The 21,503-nt window shown below is 43.7% G+C and overlaps 3 protein-coding genes across 3 annotated transcripts; all 3 read left to right on the top strand.

Annotated features, from left to right (window-relative positions):
* Positions 1-254: 254 nt before the first annotated feature.
* LOC311330023 (pepsin A-like) lies at positions 255-2,719 on the top strand (the record flags this gene model as incomplete). The annotated part of the gene is made up of 9 exons (XM_084461972.1): positions 255-310; positions 432-573; positions 695-812; positions 1,190-1,308; positions 1,463-1,662; positions 1,805-1,918; positions 2,120-2,264; positions 2,353-2,451; positions 2,582-2,719. 9 exons carry the CDS (start codon positions 255-257, stop codon positions 2,717-2,719), a joined length of 1,131 nt encoding a protein of 376 aa, XP_084318098.1.
* Positions 2,720-7,858: 5,139 nt separating this feature from the next.
* Positions 7,859-14,993, top strand: LOC311307599 (pepsin A-like; the record flags this gene model as incomplete). Its single annotated transcript, XM_084436425.1, has 9 exons — positions 7,859-7,914; positions 8,044-8,185; positions 12,609-12,726; positions 13,105-13,223; positions 13,388-13,584; positions 14,080-14,193; positions 14,389-14,530; positions 14,624-14,722; positions 14,859-14,993. The coding sequence occupies 9 exons, from the start codon at positions 7,859-7,861 to the stop codon at positions 14,991-14,993; spliced, it is 1,122 nt and encodes a 373-aa protein (XP_084292551.1).
* Positions 8,206-10,291, top strand: LOC311329913 (pepsin A-like; the record flags this gene model as incomplete). The annotated part of the gene is made up of 8 exons (XM_084461865.1): positions 8,206-8,214; positions 8,303-8,420; positions 8,772-8,890; positions 9,053-9,252; positions 9,385-9,498; positions 9,690-9,834; positions 9,923-10,021; positions 10,154-10,291. 8 exons carry the CDS (start codon positions 8,206-8,208, stop codon positions 10,289-10,291), a joined length of 942 nt encoding a protein of 313 aa, XP_084317991.1.
* Positions 14,994-21,503: the final 6,510 nt, after the last annotated feature.

Below are 21,503 nucleotides of genomic sequence, written 5' to 3'. Positions count from 1 at the left end.
AAGTAAGAGTTTCAAATGTTGATTCTTTGATACGAAATGTACTTTTTCAGACTATTTGTTTTTAAGTTAGGGTTATGTTAGGTTATGTTTGTAAACACATTACTTGGTTCTTATCTTTTACAGTATGATGATGCGGTGTGATATGGTACAGGAGGGCATTCAGCGGACACTAGATTTCGTATATAAGGACGGAGGTCTCCTGCCCTCTCCTCACTCTCTGGGTCTGTGACAAGAAGACAAATTGACCAACCAAGATGAAGTGGGCTGTTGTCCTGTGCGCCATAGTGGCCCTCTCCGAATGTCTTTACAAGTAAGTACTTCGTTCAAATTTTTCCTTTTCCTTTCTTTCTCCTCACATCCTTTCCTTTAGCATCTGCAAATAAGAAATACCGATTTTTCTGACCTTTCTCTGTCGTGTGTGTGTTTTCCAGGGTCCCTCTGATCAAGGGGAAGACTGCCAAGGAGAAGCTGATGGAGAAGGGTCTCTGGGAGGAGTACAGACGTCGGTACCCTTACAACCCCATGGCCAAGTTTGTCCAGCAGGGCAATGAGGGCATGACCAATGATGCTGATGTAAGTACACCACACACGCCATGAATTGTGTATCTGGTAGTTTCACATACATATCTATTGACTGACTGACGACATTTCCACAGTTCCTAAACTCAACCGCTGTTCGTGTTTTCAATATCAGATGACCTACTTCGGTGTGATCTCCATTGGCAACCCCCCACAGTCCTTCACTGTGATCTTTGACACTGGATCTTCCAACCTCTGGGTGCCCTCAGTCTACTGCAAAAGCCCGGCCTGCCGTGAGTACGACTGGCCCTACGACTCAATCCACCTTTACTTAAAGGGACAGGGAGTCAATCTCTTTCACAGAGGAGTGCTGTGTTACAGAATATAGGATTATATATAATAAGGATGAAAGAGCTTGTTTTAATTCACCTGCACCGTGCATTGGGGGAAAGGGCATGTTTGGAAGTCAAGCAGAGATATGAATCAATAAAATCTTATATAAAACAAATCCAATTCAAGTCCGAATCTCAAAAAGCATTGTAGATGTCATTGAGGAGAAATACCTCAAAATGTATTTTCTAACTTCAACTCAGACATAAATGTTGCCAGCTAATGTCACAAGCAGCTGAAAGGACTGTATGACCTTCAGTAACATTTACATGTTCTCCAGAGAGCCACAAGAAATACAACCCACAACAATCCAGCTCCTTCAGTTGGGCAAACAAGCAACTTGATATCTGGTACTTAACTGGCAGCATGACTGGACAACTGGGCTATGACACCGTCGAGGTAACCAATCAACCAGTCATAAAAAAACATTAAGTTCAAAATGAGCAGGTCTGGGACAAATTATGACACCTTATTATGTGATTAAAGGACATTTGATAAACAATGACACTGGTAATTAGTGTGTGTGTGTTGACTGACTTTGCGGTGGTTCCAGGTGGGCGGGATCTCCGTGAACCAACAGATCTTTGGTCTGAGCCAGACGGAGGCGCCTTTCATGGAATACCTGCCGTCTGACGGGGTCCTGGGCCTGGCCTTCCCTTCCATGTCATACTCCGGAGCCACACCTGTCTTTGACAACATGATGAGTCAAAATCTACTGGATCAGAATCTCTTCTCCGTCTACCTGAGCCCAAAGTACTGAAGGCACATTAAGGACACACATATCATCATTAAAAATGTAGCACAGAGCACTAAGTAACCAACCCCTTCCTCTGTATGGCTACACACCACTGTTGTGTGTGAGAGTCAATGACTTCTGACCTGTCTTCTCCCCCAGTGCCCAGCAGGGTAGTGAGGTGACTTTTGGTGGCACTGACCCAAACCACTACACAGGTCAAGTCACCTGGATCCCCCTGAGCTCTGAGAGCTACTGGCAGATCACTATGGACAGGTGCTGCACACACACGACAGAATGTTACATTACACCCAAGAGACATCTCTGCACCAGCAGCTATTGTCGTGCCTCTCCCTGCAACACAGCACATTCCGAAAAAAACAACATGCATACTGTACCAATTACCTCAAACGATGTCATGTTGCTTGTTGCCGTCTTCTGAGCGCATGTATCCCTGAGCACTATTTCTCTTGACAGTGTCACCATCAATGGACAAACTGTGGCTTGCAATGGCGGCTGCCAGGCCATCATTGACACTGGGACGTCCCTCATCGTTGGCCCCGCGAATGACATTAGCAGCATTAACTCCCAGGTGGGAGGCGGCACCGGCCAATACGGACAAGTGAGTCGGAAAACAATTTCTTAACAACTCCATTCACCAACACCGGTCCATCCACAGGGAAGTCTAATGTTTCCCGTTTCTCACCCAGGCTCCTGTTAACTGCCAGAACATCTACAACATGCCTGAGGTGACCTTCACCCTTAACGGATATGCTTTCCCCCTCCCCGCCACTTACTACACATTCCAGGTCAGTCCACCAGCACTAGCAGTGGTATAACCATAGAAACAGCCCTGCTGATGTCAGCAAGAATGGTGCATTTCAACATGTGTGAAGAAAAGAGCAAATTAAGTAACTTTCTCCCTTTTTCGCTCTCTAGAATTCAGATGGCTGCAGAACTGGCTTCAGTGGTGGCGGCATCAACAATATCTGGATCCTTGGTGATGTCTTCATCAGGCAGTACTACACCATCTTTGACCGGGGGAACAACTATGTGGGTCTGGCCACAGTTGCTTAGTTGAAAACATCTCCAGCACCACATCTTTTCGTAGAGAGTCCTCATGTTTTACTTCTAGGTGTAGAACTAATGTTGAGAACATTCTGGAAACTGTCAAAGTCAAATTAATGCCTATGAGTAAAATATGTTGTAGCATCGCAAAGGTTTTTTGTCTTTATGTGTTTGCTTGTGTGATTTGGTTTATATGGTCCGGCTTTGGGTACCATGTGTTAAGTTTGTAGGAGGTGGGACCCAATGTTACAGGACGGAGGAAGGCTGGACAGTTTCACAGGTTTCAAAAATGGCAGAAGAAACACACAGGAATGCAGGGAGCAATGCTAACATAGACAATGGACCGACAAGGACAAAGGGAAACAAGCGGGCTTAAATACACAGGGAGAACAATCAAGGAATAAAGTGCAGGTGAGCAACAAGACATGACACACAGATCAAGATTCCTTGATTCGTCACATATAACGTATGTGTACAGTCACAGTAAAATGTTGCTGCCGACTCCAAGATTATGCTCAACATAAGAGACTCCAACCACAGACTCACAGAGAACACTCAATTTACAAGTTACAAATGTACAAAATACACTATACAGTACAAAATAAGGGTAAGAAAGAAATATAACGGTCTGGATGGACTATGTCCATGCTATATATGGATATGAATAACATATCCATACTGTAAATATCCATATATGCTTGCCATGTGAGTGCTCTTCGCTCACCGTAGCAGAGGGAACAGTCCATTTCCTGGGTGGCTAAAAAGTGGATAGAACTTTTTACTTCTCTTGCTCTCTCTGTTGGACTTCATATTCTGTTAATAAGATAAAGATGTGGTTAGATTACCCTCTAAGGTTTTGCATAAAGCATTCATCATTCTAAGTACATTCTCTAGCCATATTGAACCAGGCCAGGTCAAGCCTGGCTTATGTGCGTTGGCTGGCTTGTTTCTGTGCGGGACTGGTAAGACTGGTAATGTCTGATAAATAAAGATGGGTCTTGTCACCTGGACACATCAGTTCCAATGCTCCCGATGCTAATCCAGCACAATGAGAGTGGGATAGCCAGTAAGCTCATGGGCTCACAACAACTAGCAGCAGCTTCCATAACATTAAAGTCGCACTGAAATGAAAAAAGCATTCTGTTCGGTTCACATAATTGGTCATAGTGTTCACCTATTCAACAATGTATGCCCAAAAATGTAAAAAATTCTACTTTTGTTGTAATCTTATATCAAAGTATATAGTTTCTTACTTCCTGGAAAACGGTAGGTCACATGCAATGACAACAACAGGTACCTCAGATTTTAGGCCAATAATCTCACAACATCCACCCGTCAATCAAGGCTATCCTTCTATCGAATATGTCTAAAGTTCTTAAAACCCGTCCACTTGTCAATATTCCAATCAAATTCCTCTAAACACATGTCCCACCCCCATAGCTTGTTTGCGTCGGAAATACATCAAACTACAGAAGTTAGATGATCTCAAATGTCCGTTTCAGTGTGACTTTAAAGGAGTAGTAAAGGGAAAATGCATGTTTAGCCCTGTTTTAAGGTTACTTATGATCATTTACAATTGTTCAGATCAAAACATTGACAAAACTAGCACTTTTGAGAAAGTCTGATAATTGCTCTACCATTTTGGTCATACAATGGATGTGGGTGGGCACTTTGAAAAACTTTTCCAAAACATTTCATTTCAAAGACAAGAAGCTCACCGAGGGGGTAATTGGTGTCCGTTGGTGTTCTGACATCAAATTCGCCGCAACGTATAAATCCTGTAGAGTTTTATTGATAATTTTATGAAATCCATTGACTTGTATTGAAGCGACTGTTGTAGATGTGTAGATCAATCCGCAGAGGAAATTCAGGAAGCGGAACTGCTTACGGTAGCTATTGTTATTGTTTATCAATCAATCAATCAATCAATCAATCAATCAATCAATCAATCAATCAAAGCTTTATTTGTATAGCGCATTTCATACCCAGAGGCAACACAATGCGCTTTACAGAGAACAAGGGAGGTGGGCATACGACCCACCTCTACATATTCCAGAGGGAAGCAAAAAAACAGTAATCACCCGGGGGCCAGATAAGTGAGCTGTAAAAATTCTTCCCTGACCCCTCTCAACAAGGTGATCGAGCCTATGTTGCTAGGCTACCTAGTTTGCGGAAGTTTACACACGTATGTGCTGCGACTAAATATTTCTATGCTAAATATTTAAAATCATCCTTTCCAGATGAACTAGAATCTTACTTTATGGCGAATTATATGTCAGAATGCCAACTAACACCTCCGTGAGTTTCTTGTCTTTGAAATTGAGTGAAATGTTTTTTTAATGATTTTCCACGGTGCCCATCTACATCCATTGTATGACCAAAACGGTGGTAGAGCAATTAGCAGACTTTATCAGACACGGTGCCCATCCACATCCATTGTATGACTAAAACGGTGGTAGAGCAATTAGCAGACTTTATCAAAAGTGCTAGTCTTGATATTATATTGATATGAAGATATGAAAGTAAAGTATTTGCCCTTATAAGTAAATGTAATTAAAATGTAATTAAAATGGTTCTTAGCTAAGTAACCTAAGTGTAGGCAGACTTGAAAGGTCAATTGTAATGCATTACATTACATTATTTACATGTTTTATTTACATGTTTTAAAGTTTAAAATTTGCCATAGTTAATAACTCAGCGTAAATGTTCTCCCGCTAATCAGATACCTCAACGCGAGTCTCTCAACACCATTTAAGATGTAATGCATCATCCCCAACATGGGCGGCAGCAGTGAGTAGGCTAAACAAAGTGGAGAGCGCCAAATCGCCAGTAGAAGAAGACAGTCGATGCGCTGTGGATATAAGCCATTTAAGTGTACAAATTTGCCTTTTATTTGAAAGGTGGGGGACTACAAACTGTAGCGACATTGGAGAAAAGGCTTTCATCTTTCCAACAATGTGTTTACTTTGGTGAGTAACGGAACGGTTTTGTCTGTAGACTCGGACGACCGGGCCAATGAAGCGCATTCATAGGTAAATTGCATTGAGAGTAACAGGGCGTTATCTGTAGGATAACGCCATGGACCAGGTCTAGTTCCCAGAGTGAGTTACCATGCTGACCCACGCTGTCAGTGAACTCTCTTCCTGGAACGGGTTTGACTTGCCCTGCTTTCTCGAGTTTGACTTACCTGTCTTCCTGGAACGGAAGAAAGGGCTTATAATACTATTGACTGATTAATCAAATGTATTAATGAAAATGACCACAGCACAACATCCTATGCATAATAGTCTAATCATGCATTTTATGTATATAGCGCTTTTCACAATAGTCACTCAAAATAGTTGTGGGGTTGGTGATAAAACTTGAGTGATCATTTGACAGAAATTATTTGCCTTTTTGAGAAATGGACAGAGACGTGATATTTTGTAAATAACTGGAATTAACTTTATTCACATACATGGAAATGAGTTTATGTGTAGGCATAAAGATTAAATGATAAACTGTCATTCAGCAATTCCACTATAATTAGCCTACTGGTAATACATCTCCGCACTGGCCTGTGAGCCCCCCGAGCTCGGCGGGTTAGCCGCGAACTTCATGCCGCAACGAGAGACCCCGTCTCTGGGTGGACAGCTGTTTAACTTGCCTGGGACCAGGTCCCCTGAAGCTATTTCGCCTGGCTGTCCATTGCGTTGTTGTGAACAGAATTAATACCACCTACTAGCAAACAAAACTTGTTCAGTCACAATTATACTGTTAAAACTAAGATGCCTGGATAAAAAAATATTTTTTCCAACGGATATATTTGACGAAAGTAGATTAATAAGCAAGCCGATTTTCATTGCTCACTCAGAGCGGGGAGAGCCACGAACGCGCTCTGACATTCAAATATGAATGAAAGAGGCAGCAGTTCCAGCAATGGGCCCCAGACATCCCTTTCCCTGGCAGCATCAACCAGCTCTGCCTGGGGAATCTTTAGCCGCTCACAGGCCAGTACGGAGATGTAGTCCCGCCACCTGGTCCTGGGTCTACCCCGCGGCCTCCTCCCAGCCGGACATGCCTGGAACACCTCCCTAGGGAGGCGCCCAGGAGGCATCCTCACTAGATGCCCAAACCACCTCAACTGGCTCCTTTCGACGCAAAGGAGCAGCGGCTCTACTCCGAGTCTCTCCCGGATGACTGAACCTGAATCTCTCAGGGAGACCCCAGCCACCCTCTGGAGAAAACTCATTTTGGCCGCTTGAAATCTCCTGTTGCCTTGATATTCTGCCTACAGGCTTTTTAAAAAATGTAGATAACTGCATGGCCTCTGATTTACTACAAATTGTAAAAACATCTCTTCTATCTGGTGTGTTCCCACAAACCCTGAAAACTGCAGTCATCAAGTCACTCTTAAAAAAATAATAATCTAGACACCTCACACATGAACAATTATAGGCCCATATCAAACCTCCCGTTCTTAAGTGAAATCATTGAAAAATAAGTTTTTCAACAGCTTACCAACTTCCTGGCACTAAATAATGATGTCTTCCAGTCAGGATTTCGACCAAACCACACCACTCTTGTTAAGGTCTTCAATGACATCCATTTAAATACTGACAATGACAGAATTTCAGTCTATTTCACCCATTGACTTCTATTGTAAGAAAAAAAAAAGCTATAAGTATAACAAATATAAAGTTCCATACTGTGCTTAAAGAGCTGAATGTGTTGATATTTGAATGGTTTCTGTAGCACAAAGTAGGGAGAAGTTAACAGGTAGCAAAAAAACATGTGGAAGAAAAAACTCTAAAGAACTGGATAATAATAGTGCAAATGCCAAATCAGAATCCACACAGATTAAAAATTGGAGATAACTAGATGTAACCTGCCAGTCACAGCCTGCAACCACATAATAAAGTAAGAGTTTCAAATGTTGATTCTTTGATACGAAATGTACTTTTTCACTGACTCTTTGTTTTTAAGTTAGGGTCATGTTATGTTTGTAAACACATTACTTGGTTCTTATCTTTTACAGTATGATGATGCGGTATGATATGGTACAGGAGGGCATTCAGCGGACACTAGTTTCCGTATATAAGGACGGAGGTCTCCTGCCCTCTCCTCACTCTCTGGGTCTGTGACAAGAAGCAAAATTGACCAACCAAGATGAAGTGGGCTGTTGTCCTGTGCGCCCTAGTGGCCCTCTCCGAATGTCTTTACAAGTAAGTACTTCCTTTCTAATTTTTCCTTTTCCTTTCTTTCTCCTCACATCCTTTCCTTTGGCATCTGCAAATAAGAAATACCAATTTTTATGACCCTTTCTCTGTCATGCGTGTGTGTGTGTTTTCCAGGGTCCCTCTGATCAAGGAGAAGACTGCCAGGGAGAAGCTTATGGAGAAGGGTCTCTGGGAGGAGTACAGACTTCGGTACCCTCACAACCCCATGGCCAAGTTCGTCCAGCAGGGCAATCAGGGCATGACCAATGATGCTGATGTAAGTACACCACACACACCATGAATTGTGTATCTGGTAGTTTCACATACATATCTGTTGACTGACTACATTTCCACAGTTCCTAACCTCAACCGCTGTTCCTGTTTTCAATTCCAGCTGTGCTACTTCGGTGTAATCTCCATTGGCAACCCCCCACAGTCCTTCACTGTGATCTTTGACACTGGATCTTCCAACCTCTGGGTGCCCTCAGTCTACTGCAACAGCCCGGCCTGCCGTGAGTACGACTGGCCCTACGACTCAATCCACCTTTACTTAAAGGGACAGGGAGTCAATCTCTTTCACAGAGGAGTCCTGTCTTACAGAATAAAGGGTTATAGGATGAAAGAGTTTGTTTTAATTCACCTGCACCATGCATTGGGGGAAGGGCATGTTTGGAAGTAAAGCAGATCATTTTATAAAACAAATCCAATTCAAATCATAATCTCAAAACACATTGTAATGTCATTGAAGAGAAATACCTCAAAATGCATTTTCTAACTTCAACTCAGACATAAATTTTACCAGTTACTGTCACAAGCAGCTGAAAGGACTGTATTACCTTCAGTAACATTTACATGTTCTGCAGAGCGCCACAGAAAATACAACCCACAACAATCCAGCTCCTTCAGTTGGGCAAACCAGCAACTTGATATCTGGTACTTAACTGGCAGCATGACTGGACAACTGGGCTATGACACCGTCGAGGTAACCAATCAACCAGTCATAAAAAAACTAGATTGAACATGAGCAGCTCTGGGATACATTATGATACCTTATTATGTGATTAAAGTACATGATAAACAGTGACACTGGTAATTAGTGTGTGTGTGTGTGTGTGGTGACTGACTGACTTTGCGATGGTTCCAGGTGGGCGGGATCTCCGTGAACCATCAGATCTTCGGTCTGAGCCAGACGGAGGCGCCTTTCATGGAATACCTGACAGCTGACGGGACCCTGGGCCTGGCCTTCCCTTCCATGTCAGCCTCCGGGGCCACGCCCGTCTTTGACAACATGATGAGTCAGAACCTAGTGGATCAGAAGCTCTTCTCCGTCTACCTCAGCCCAAAGTACTGAAGGATAAACATATCATCATTAAAAATGTAGCACAGAGCACTAAGTAACCAACCCCTTTCTCTATATGGCTACACACCACTGTTGTGTGTGAGAGTCAATGACCTCTGACCTGTCTATTCCCCCAGTGCCCAGCAGGGTAGTGAGATCACCTTTGGTGGCGTTGACCCAAACCACTACACGGGTCAAGTCACCTGGATCCCCCTGAGCTCTGAGAGCTACTGGCAGATCACTATGGACAGGTGCTGCACACACATGACAGAATGTTACATTACACCCAAGAGACATCTCTGCACCAGCAGCTATTGTTGTGCCTCTCCCTACAACACAGCACATTAAGAAAAAAACAACATGCACACTGTACCAATTACCTCAAACGATGTCATGTTGTTTGTTTCTGTCATTTATCCCTGAGCGCTGTTTCTCTTGACAGTGTCACCATCAATGGACAAACCGTGGCTTGCAATGGCAGCTGCCAGGCCATCATTGATACTGGGACGTCCCTCATCGTTGGCCCCGCGAATGATATCAGCAGCATTAACTCCCATGTGGGAGGCGGCACCGGCCAATACGGACAAGTGAGTTGGAAAACGTTTTCTTAAGATCTCCATTCACAAACACCGGTCCATCCACAGGGAAGTCTAATGTGTCCCGTTTCTCACCCAGGCTCCTGTTAACTGCCAGAACATCTACAACATGCCTGAGGTGACCTTCACCCTTAACGGACATGCTTTCCCCCTCCCCGCCACTTACTACACATTCAAGGTCAGTCCACCAGCACTAGCAGTGGTATAACCATAGAAACAGCCCTGCTGATGTCAGCAAGAATAGTGCATTTCAACATGTGTGAAGAAAAGAGCAAATTAAGTAACTTTCTCCCTTTCTCTCTCTCTCTAGTATTCAGATGGCTGCAGCACTGGCTTCAGTGGTGGCGGCATCAACAATATCTGGATCCTTGGTGATGTCTTCATCAGGCAGTACTACACCATCTTTGACCGGGAGAGCAACTATGTGGGTCTGGCCACAGTTGCTTAGTTGAAAACATCTCCAGCACCACATCTTCTTGTAGAGAGTCCTCATGTTTTACTTCTAGGTGTAGAACTAATGCCGAGAACATGCTGGAAACTGTCAAATGAATGTATATGAATAAAATATGTTTGTCTGTATGTGTTTGCTTGTGTTATTTGGCATCTATGGTCTGGCTTTGGGTACCATGTGTTAAGGTTTGTGGGAGATGGGACCCAATGTTGCAGGGCAGAGGCAGGCAGCGTACTTTCAGGTGTTCAAAAATGGCAGAAAAACCACAGGCACACAGGGAGCACTGCTGACACACAGTAGAGAATGGACTGAAAAGGACAAAAGAAACATGAGGGCTTAAATACACAGTGAGAACAATCAAGGAATGAGATGCAGGTGAGTGACAAGACACAATGAGACACAGGTGCATGCAATCACCAGACAAATACATGGAGGGATTCCAAACAAGACACCAACACAAGGGCAGAGGAAACTAGGACTCAAGGGAACAGGAGCCGAGACGGGGACTGTAATATGGACTGGGCTAGGACTAGAGTGGGAACAGAACTAGGGGTTGGGAACTAGAGTGCGGGACAGACTGGGGTCGGAATCTGGTCTGGGAACTTGAGAGGGGCTGGAGGGGACTAGATGGCACTAGTGGAGCTAGAGGTGACTTGAGCCTAGAGGGGGAGACTAGAGAAAGCAGAGGAGACTATAGGGGCTAGAGGGACTAGGTCTAGGAGCACAAAGAGTAGGGAGGCTAGAACCGGGAGCACCAGGACAGGGACTGGAGTGGGACTAAGGGGAAAATAGTGGCTAGAGCTGGGGTTGGGAGGACACAAACTAAATACAGGGATGGCAGGAGAACGTACACAAGACAATACACACAAGTACAGTAGGCAAAACATTACATGGTACTGTAACAAGGCGCACAAAAATCTCAGAGGGGAGTGACAGGCAGTGCAGAGTAGGAGGGCTTCAGCAAGCAGGCACAACTCCACGTCTTCTGGGGTCAGGTGTGTGGCAGAGCCACAGCACTGTGCACAGAGGTGCAGGGGCAGAGAGTCACTGGGAGGATAGGCAGCCCAGGCAAAAGTGGGGGAAAGGAGCTGAGAGTCAAGGGCAAGGCTCCAGGCTGGGAGCAGGGGGCAAGCAGGGAAGATGGGGCCAGGAGGACCATAACACCATGACTGAATGGAATATATATATCCCTCGGTCGAAGAACCAAAAAGTGGATAGAACTTTTGACTTCTCTTGCTCTCTCTCTCACTCTCTCTCTCTGTTGGACTTCATATTCTGTTCATGGGATAAAGAAGTGATTAGATTACCATGTTATAAAAAGGTTTTGCATAAAACATTAATCATCATAAGAACATTCTCTAGTCATATTCAAGATTATCTTTGGTGAGTAAAAGTGTTCACGTGAAGTGCAAATACATGCAAATATTTATTTTAATAGATGGTATTGCGGTACTTTATAGATGGACTTGTTTATGCATAGGGCCATTCTATGTTTTTGGCCTGATAAACTGTTTGGCAGTCTTTCCACCTGGAAAAAGTGGATAAGATTAAACAACAGTACACTACAGAGGATTACTGTACCTTACATTACTGGCCTTTACAGTATCTAACTCAAAGGGATCTGAATGTCAATAAATTAAAAGTTCCAAATGTTGATTCTTTTATATGAACTGTAGTTCTTCATTTACTCTTTGTTTTTAAGATAGGGGAGTATGTTTGTATCCCTATTACGTGGTTCTGTATCTTATCTCTTATAATGATGTGGTGTGATATGGTACAGTAGGGCATTCAGCGGACACTAGATTCCATACAGTATATAAGGACGGAGGTCTCCTGCCTTCTCCTCACTCTTTGGGTCTGTGAGAAGTTAAACTGACCAATCAAGATGAAGTGGGCTGTTGTCCTGTGCGCTCTAGTGGCCCTCTCTGAATGTCTTTACAAGTACTTATTTTTTCTTTCCTTTTCCTCACATCATTTCCTCTGGCATTTGTAAATGAGAAATACTGACTTTTCTGACCCTTTCTCTGTCGTGTGTGTGTTTTCCAGGGTGCCTCTGATCAAGGGGAAGACTGCCAGGGAGAAGCTGATGGAGATGGGTCTCTGGGAGGAGTACAGACTTCGGTACCCTCACAACCCCATGACCAAGTTTGTCCAGCAGGGCAATGAAGCCATGACCAACGATGCTGATGTAAGTACACCACACACGCCATGAATTGTGTACAGTATCTGGTAGTTTCACATACATATCTATTGACTGACTGATTACATTTCCACAGTTCCTAACCTCAACTGCTGTTCCTCTTTTCAATTCCAGATTTCCTACTTCGGTGTGATCTCCATTGGAAACCCCCCACAGTCCTTCAACGTGATATTTGACACTGGATCTTCCAACATCTGGGTGCCCTCAGTCCAATGCAACAGCCAGGCCTGCCGTGAGTACGACTGGCCCTACGACTCAATCCACCTTTACTTAAACGGACAGGGAGTCAATCTCTTTCACAGAGGAGTCCTGTGGTACAGAATATAGGATTATATATAATAAGGATGAAAGAGCTTGTTTTAATTCACCTGCACCATGCATTGGGGGACCGGGCGTGTTTGAAAGTAAAGCAGAGATATGAATCAATGACATTTTATAAAACAAATCCAATTCAAATCCTATTCTCAAAACACATTGTAGATGTTGTCATCAAGAAAAAATAACTCAAAATGCATTTTCTAACTTCAACTCAGACACAAGTGTTACCAGTTACTGTCACAAGCAGCTGAAAGGACTGTATGACCTTCAGTAACATTTACATATTCTGCAGAGAACCACAGGAAATACAACCCAAAACAATCCAGCTCCTTCAGTTGGGCAAACCAGCAAATTTCTATCCAGTACGGAACTGGCAGCATGACTGGACAACTGGGCTATGATACTGTCGAGGTAACCCATCAACCAATCATAAAATATATATATATAAAATCGAAAATGAGCAGCTCTGGGAAACATTGTAATACCTTTTTATATGATTAAAGTACATTATAATAAAGTACACGATAAACAGTGACACTGGTAAGTTGTAACTAGTTTGTATGCGGTGGTTCCAGGTGGGCGGGATCTCCGTGAACCATCAGATCTTCGGTCTGAGCCAGACGGAGGCGCCTTTCATGGCTTACATGGCAGCTGACGGGATCCTGGGCCTGGCCTTCCCCTCCATTTCATCCTCCGGGGCCACGCCCGTCTTTGACAACATGATGAGTCAGAACCTAGTACCCGAGAAGGTCTTCTCCGTCTATCTGGGAGGGTAGGCACACATATACTATATGGACAAAAGTATCGGGACATCTACACATTACACCTACAGAAACTTTTATGCATCCCATTATTTTTTCCCATTCATTCCTACAGGAGCTTTGATGCTTCCCATTACATCCCATTCTAAATTCATAGGCATTAATATGGAGTTGGTACCCCCTTTGCTGCTATAGCAACCTTCACTCTTCTGGGAAGGCTTTCTACAAGATTTTGGAGTGTGTCTGTTCTGCTCCTGTAGGTGTAATGTATAGATGTCCCAATACTTTTTTCCATATAGTTATGTTGGGGGTCATGGGGGTCACTGGTGCTCTGGGATAAAATAGGCTATTTAAACCATTGTTTACCAATGGTTTATCTGATTAACGATACAAATACCATTGTTAAAAAATATAGCACAGCTCTAAGTAACCAACCCCTTCTTCTGTATGACTATACACCACTGTAGTGTGAGAGTCAATGACCTCTGATCTGTCTCCTCCCCCAGTTCCGAGCAGGGTGGTGTGGTGACCTTTGGTGGCATTGATGCCAACTACTTCACAGGTGAAATCACCTGGATCCCCCTGACCTCTGAGACCTACTGGCAGATCACTATGGACAGGTGCTGCACACACCCGACAGAATGTTACATTACACCCAAGAGACATCTCTGCACCAGCACCCATAATCGTGTCTCTCCTTGCAACACAAGACATTCAGAAAAAAAAAACTGCATGGCAGTTACCTCAAACTATGTCATGTTGTTCATTACCGTCTTCGGAACGCATGTATCCCTGATCGCCGTTTCTCTTGACAGTGTCACCATCAATGGACAAGCCGTGGCTTGCGCTGGTGGCTGCCAGGCCATCATTGACACTGGGACGTCCCTCATCGCTGGCCCCATCAATGAAATCAACAACATGAACGCCTGGGTGGGAGCCAGCAGAAACCAATATGAAGTGAGTCAGAAAACATTGTGGATTGTTTAATATCTCCATTCACCAATAACGTCCATCCACAGGGAAGTCTAACATATGACGTTTCTCACCCAGGCTGCTGTCAACTGTCAGAACATCCCCAACATGCCTGAGGTGACCTTCACCCTTAACGGACATGCTTTCACCCTCCCCGCCTCTGCCTACACATTCCAGGTCAGTCCACCGGCACTAGCAGTGGTATAACCATAGAAACAGCCCTGCTGATGTCAGCAAGAATGGTGCATTTCAACATGTGGGAAGAAAAGAACAAATGAAGTAACTTTCTCCCTTTTTCTCTCTCTCTTTCTAGTATTCATATGGCTGCAGCACTGGCTTTGGTGGTGGCCCTGGCAATCTCTGGATCCTGGGTGATGTCTTCATCAGGCAGTACTACACCATCTTTGACCGGGAGAGCAACTATGTGGGTCTGGCCACAGTTGCTTAGTTGAAAACATCTCCAGCACCACATCTCCTTGTAGAGAGTCCTCATGCTTTACTTCTACAGTAAGTGTAGAAAGAATGTTGAGAACAGGTTGAACACTGTGAAAGTCAAAGTGTGTATTCAATGTGTATGAATAAAACATTGTAGAATCCTACGTTTTTTGTCTTTATGTTTGCTTTTGTGATTTGGCTCCTATGGTCTGGGTTGGTAACCTGACACCCCAGACGATTTGCTTCGTATAAACAAACCCAGTAGCCTCGTGAGACCATCCTGATCTCGTGAACTTTTGAACTCTCCGTTGGAAACTGTTTGGAAAACGGCAGGCACTTTCAAAAATCCTTGGCAGGTGATTGGATGAATGGCGTGCTAACTTCAACCGCTCCTCGCTGTCGTCACACCTAACCCACCCAGTGTAGCTATTTGAATTTCCTCACAGAACGCTGATTAGCGAGATCGATTTCTGAGCTGGCACAAACGCATCTCTATGGAGAGTATCCAGACTGATTTGCGAGAGAAACAGAATGTGAGCTACTGGGTTTGGGGACCATGACTGACTGTAATATATGGATATTTTCCTTGGTCTAAGAACTAAAAAGTCGATATAACCTTTGTCTTCTTTTGCTCTCTCTCTAGGGTCATTCAGACAGACTTGTTAAGACGTAGTACTTGTGCCAATTGTATGTTTCGCCGTTGGTATAAATTGAACAGGCATGGATTGGTGTAACAGATTCTCCCCCCTTTCGTTCCGTCTTTTGAGGTAGTGATATTCCCGCAACGGCCCGACTCCCCTTTTCGTCTGAATGGTGCATTCCGCTAACACGGAAGACTACTGAAGAACTGCTGATTGTTCACGCCTCTTTTAAATGCGGAGGCGCGGAATGCTATCTAAACAAAGAGCTGCTATGGAAATATTACACCTCTATCTAAATGGGCAGAGCAGATATTGTGGGTCCATTGCGGGACCAATTTGCAGCAAATTTGCAGAAGCTCTGTCTAAAAATGCCTTCTCTCTGTTGGAGCCAAGCTACCTGCTTGTGGAAGCCTCTTTATGTAACAGAAGACAAAGCTGAGAATAGCAGTATCGAGCTGCGCTTCAAGGGTTTGAGGGCCAACATGTCTCTCAGAGACATTTCAGACCAGCAGCAGGGCATAAGGAGAACTTGTGGACAGATTGTCTGATGACCCAATGAGCACGCAATATTTCACTTTCCGCCTCTTGTTTCAGTGTGTGAATAAAGAAAGCTTGTTGGAAGACAGACTAAAATCTAAAGGGTCTGGTGGTGGTGACGACAAACATTATTGTCAAACACACAAATTTGGTAACAAAACAATAGAGGAAAAAGACTGAAATATAAACATTGTGTTAGGGTTTGGTGGAGTTTGGACCCAAGCATGCAGATGGAGAGGCAGACAGCTAAGGTTCAGGGGTTTTAAATTCAAAAGGTCAAACCAGAGAGCACAGGAGCAACACTAAGAAAAACGCTTGCGCTTAAATACACAGGGAAAACAATCAAGGAACGAAGTGCAGGTGAGCAACAAGACACAGCGAGACACAGGTGCATACAATCACCAGACAAAGACATGGAGGGATTCCAACCAAGACACCAACACAAACGCAGAGGAATTAGGACTAGGGGACTAGGGCTGACACAGGGGAAAAGGGACTGGGACTAGGGACTGGAACTACGTCTGGAACCTGGAGTGGGACACAGGGACTGGGACTGGTAGGAACTAGGGGCTGGAGGGAATTGGTGGGAGAGAAAGAGGGGGGAACTGGAGAGACTCAGCGGATCCAGGTACTAGAGGTGGTACTGAAGGACCTTTGCTTCCCCAGTACCTTCGATGGAACAATACCTGGCCACTGGAGTAGGGAGGGGCTAGAGAGGGGGCACCAGGGGGAACCCGAGGGGGCCAGGTTGAAGACTGGGAGAGCAGGGGGCATTAGGGGGAATCTGAAGGGGGAGAGCTGATGGGAACTAGGAGCTAGGAACTAGAAGAAGAAGAATACTTTATTTGTCACATGACATACAACACCCGCATGCAATGGGCGACATGACACACACACACACACACACACGCACACACACATGCAGTAGGCTTTCGTAGACGAACGGAAAGAAATGCCGGTTACAATTAGGTGTTCTATTTCAGCACCATGGACAGCGCCATGGATTTATCAATAAATGGTGGCCTGCCGATATTTAAGCAACACAACTGCTGAAAGTTATTTCAGCACCATGGTCGGCACCATGGATTTTTCCCATAATTTGCTCAAACCTCAGTCAGATAAAATAAAATAATATATGACAGACTTAACTAGTGGGCAACCAAGGCAAGGCAAAATACAGTTTAACATCCAATGATGTTGTTGAATGTCCAGCCACACAGCTGTATAGCCTACACAATCAAGACACACCTACACACAACAACAAAGTGTTCAAGCAATGTGTCACAATAATAACAACTAGAAAATACATTTCCTGGAGAAAATGTGAGGTGGGCTAGTTGCTGAAGCTGGTTGTAACAACTACTGCCAATAATATTATAACTACTAACTATTGTAAATACTGTATAACTACTATAAACACTATTGCTATAACTATTATAACTACAATAATAACTGTTAGCACTACCAATACTACTAAATAAATTTCTATGTAAATATAAAAAACTACTGCTTGTAATACACTCAAAAATAGATTAAACATCTCATGACATCGTTTTAATAAGCTCAATAGCTCAAAAAAAGGATAAATATTAGTTTACAGTCTGAATGTCATTCTGAATATGTATTTCAATATAAGGAAGGTTGGATGGTAGGATGGAAGTAAGTAGCCTAAGGAAGGAAGGTAGGAATACAAATGCTACCACAGTAGTTGTTGGAGGTGTTGGTATGGAAGTTGAGGTGAATGCTTCTGTTGTTATAAAAAGGATGCCTGTTGAGAGGATTACCCTACATTAACAGATCAACACTGCAGTGTTGTAAGGGTTAACAATAGTATTAGGGTTAACAGTAACCTTACTGTTAGAGTTCAGGTATATAACAACTACTGCCAGTACTATTATAACTACTGTACATATAACTACTATAAATTCAATTGCTATTACTATTATAGCTACAAATATAACTGTTAGCACTATCAATAATAATAAATATAACTAAATATTAATAAACTACTATAAACTATACTATAAATAGCCTACCACAGTTAGTACTACTGGTACTAAAGTAGAAGGATTATAAAATTCAAGTAGTGTTACAGTACAAACAGGGTTAGAATTTAAGTAGACTAATGAGGGTGCTGATGCAAGTTAACTTAAGAACTATGACGCCTATAACAGGATATTGAATAGATTTTCGATGACAAGCCACCAACATCTTTTTAGCAGTCACAGCTAGCTCAAGAATATGTGAACTGTCACCATAGCAACCACAGCGCAGCAGCAGCTCTACAGCACCAAAGCACAGAACACACAGAATTCGCTGACTCACTCGCCATACGTTTCAATGGGGAGCGCAGTTGCCGAACAAATCGTCACACAGTGAAAACTATACGTCAGACAGCTTAGATACTTACATTGTACAAATCAGCACAGTTGTGTGAACATTTCAATATATAATATGTGTATGATCTGTTAAAACTGTAGGCATAGCGACAAGTTAGAAAAAGGGTAAAAATGCAAAATTAACAGCTCAAAAGTTAGAGTGTGGTGCCATATGTTTCAATGGGGAGTGCAGTTCCCGAACAAATCGTCATACAGTAAAAACTGTAAGTCACACAGCTTAGATACTTACATTGTACGAATCAGCACAGTTGTGTGAACATTTTGATATATAATATGTGTGTGAGCTGTCAAATCTGTACTTGTGCCAGCAGTTTACAAAATGCGTGAATATTTTCAAAGCAACTGCTGCCACCACTCTAAAAACGTAAAGTTTCTGAACATTCCAAAAGCAGTTTCCAGCAGTTTCAATGGGACAAAAAAATAAATAATTTTTAACTAGGCCAACACCGATTTATTTTGACGGCAAAGTGAATGGACCAGCAAAGGACTGTTGTCTGGCATGAGCGAGCGGAATGCGACAACGGTACTGAGAAGGGCTACATTTCAACAAGACATTCCAGTGAAACCAGGTAGTCAAAATAACTTACCTGATATAAAATGGGCACCGCAAACGCGGGCATTTTTGATGATGTCCTCAGTCCAGTCCGTACCATGGATGTATTGGTCCGTACGCTTAATAATGGCGATTTCGTCTGTCTTCCTCTGCTACTGTTTCAAGAATGCGCGCGCATACTTGTGCTAACTAGGCTGTAAAAGGGTCCATAATTAACAAATATCAGCCACGCTCGTTACATACTTCTACAACTTCCAGTGACAAAATATGTTAGGTACCTTGGTATGTCCACACCAAGGATTGAACTCACAACCTTCGCGGTGATAGGCAGCGCACTATTCACTCGGCCACCGCTAACCTGGGACATCTGTGTAATCTTTTTCTTTTGATGTTCTGGGACCACTGCTTCTTGTGGTAGCAACATAGAACTGCAGGTCAACAACGCCAACAGGGACAGAGGAAGGGAGGAAGGGAGCGACAAAAAGGATTCCCTCTTCTAGGTGTGTCGGCTTACAGGCAACACACAAAAAAAGCCCCCTTAGCATAACCAGTGTTATGTTAAACTCCATTGACTTATCCTAAAAACGTTAGCCGGACACATTTTGGCACTCCGACCATTGGGCTATATAATAACTCGGACACATTTGGCCTGACACCGCCAAGAGGGGCGGTATTGGGCGCAGCCTGTAGGCTTTGACACAAACCGAAGCAATCAACGTAGAGTGGCTTTTAAAAACAATCTTTATTAAAATGCACATGTTGAGTAGTTGCACCGGAGAGAACCTAGTCAGGCATAAAGATGGTTTCGACCTTTGTTCTTTACCCGAACATATTAGCCTACCAGAAACCTGTCAAAGAAATAACTAAATACAGCCTACTACACAGAAAAACCTAAACTTCTCGATAATCGTCGCATTTGCTTCTGAGTAGCCTAACGAATGTAGCCTAGAGGCTGGATTGACTGATAATTCATGGATTTGCACCGGAGATAAGTGTTCGGTCAGCTGTCAAGGAACGTGCCTAGTCTACTGAGCTGGCGCCGGCAAAAAACTCGAAACTCGAAAGGTTCGAAAAGATCCGGTTCAATTAGATGAATCGACTCGAAAGAAGCGGATCTTAGAAAAGAGTCGAATTGCCCATCACTAGTCTAACCCTAACCGATCATCGCTCACGAGCGTCTCAGATAGGCGGGGTCCCTATTAAGGGGGTATGCTAATAAGTGGGTGTCAATGACAAAACAAAGATTTTTTTTTTCCACTTTTTGCCGCAATCAAGACACACTTAACACTTTTTTTTTTTTTGGGGGGGGGGGTTTCTGCTTTATTATGATAGGACAGTGTAGGTGACAGACAGGAAAGGTGGGAGCGAGAGAGAGGGGAAGACATGCAGCAAAGGGCTTGGGCCGGATTCAAACCCATGCCACTGGAGAAAGGACTAGCCTTTACATGGTAAGCGCCCCCCACACTAAACAAATTTTATTTTAAATATTTAACTATACAGTATGCAATAAAAATGCAGGTTCAGTCTTGGGCCCCTTAGGACTGTGGACCCGGGGCAACCGCCCCTTTGGCCCCCCTGCTCCCTCCGCTAGTAAGTAAGTAGCCTACATTTTATTTATATAGCACCTTTCACAGACAGGTTCCCAAAGTGCTTCACAAAACATCAATGAATAAAAACAATGGCATAAAGCACAAAACACAAAAAACAAAGACAAAGAAACACACAAAAAACACAGGAGGCTTGACAAAGAATAGTCTGAGCCGATGAGTCTTAAGCTGACTTTTAAAAGAGTCAACAGAGGCCACAGATTGTAGGTCCAATGGAAGGGTGTTCCACAGCCTCGGAGCCACTACTTCGAAGGATCGGTCACCTTTAGCCTTGAGCAGGAGTGCAGAGCTGGGAGTCACTGGGAGCAAGGGTCCAGGCTGGGAGCAGGGGGCAAGCATGGAGGAAAGGGGCTAAGAGTCCTGGGGCAAGGACGAGGGTCTGGGGGCAGGGGCAAGGGTCCAGGCAGGAGGCCAGCAGGGCGAAAAGGGACTGGACCACAACACATTGGGGCGAATTCACTAAAGCAAATTGCGCCCGCTAATTGCCCCATTATATTGCGCGTCAGTTGCGCCCGCTATGTGCTCCGTTTTAAAAACCTATTCACTAAAGACATTGCGCTAATAATATCCCAGCGCAAACACGCCCATTCGGTGTTTGCGGCTGAGTGCAATTTGCTGCTGATATAGGAAATGACTATAAATACTGCGCATACAGCGCATACAACTCGTATGCATATCATTGGACGATGGCAGACAGAAAAAGAAAGATACGATTTTCAGACAGCGAACTTGAAGGCCTCACGGACGAGGTTCAAAAACATGTCTCACAGCTTTCGGCAAAAAAAT

This window comes from Borostomias antarcticus (genome assembly GCF_949987555.1).
Source record: "Borostomias antarcticus genome assembly, chromosome: 3".
NCBI lineage: Eukaryota > Metazoa > Chordata > Actinopteri > Stomiiformes > Stomiidae > Borostomias > Borostomias antarcticus.
This window is presented reverse-complemented; position numbering and strand designations above follow the sequence as displayed.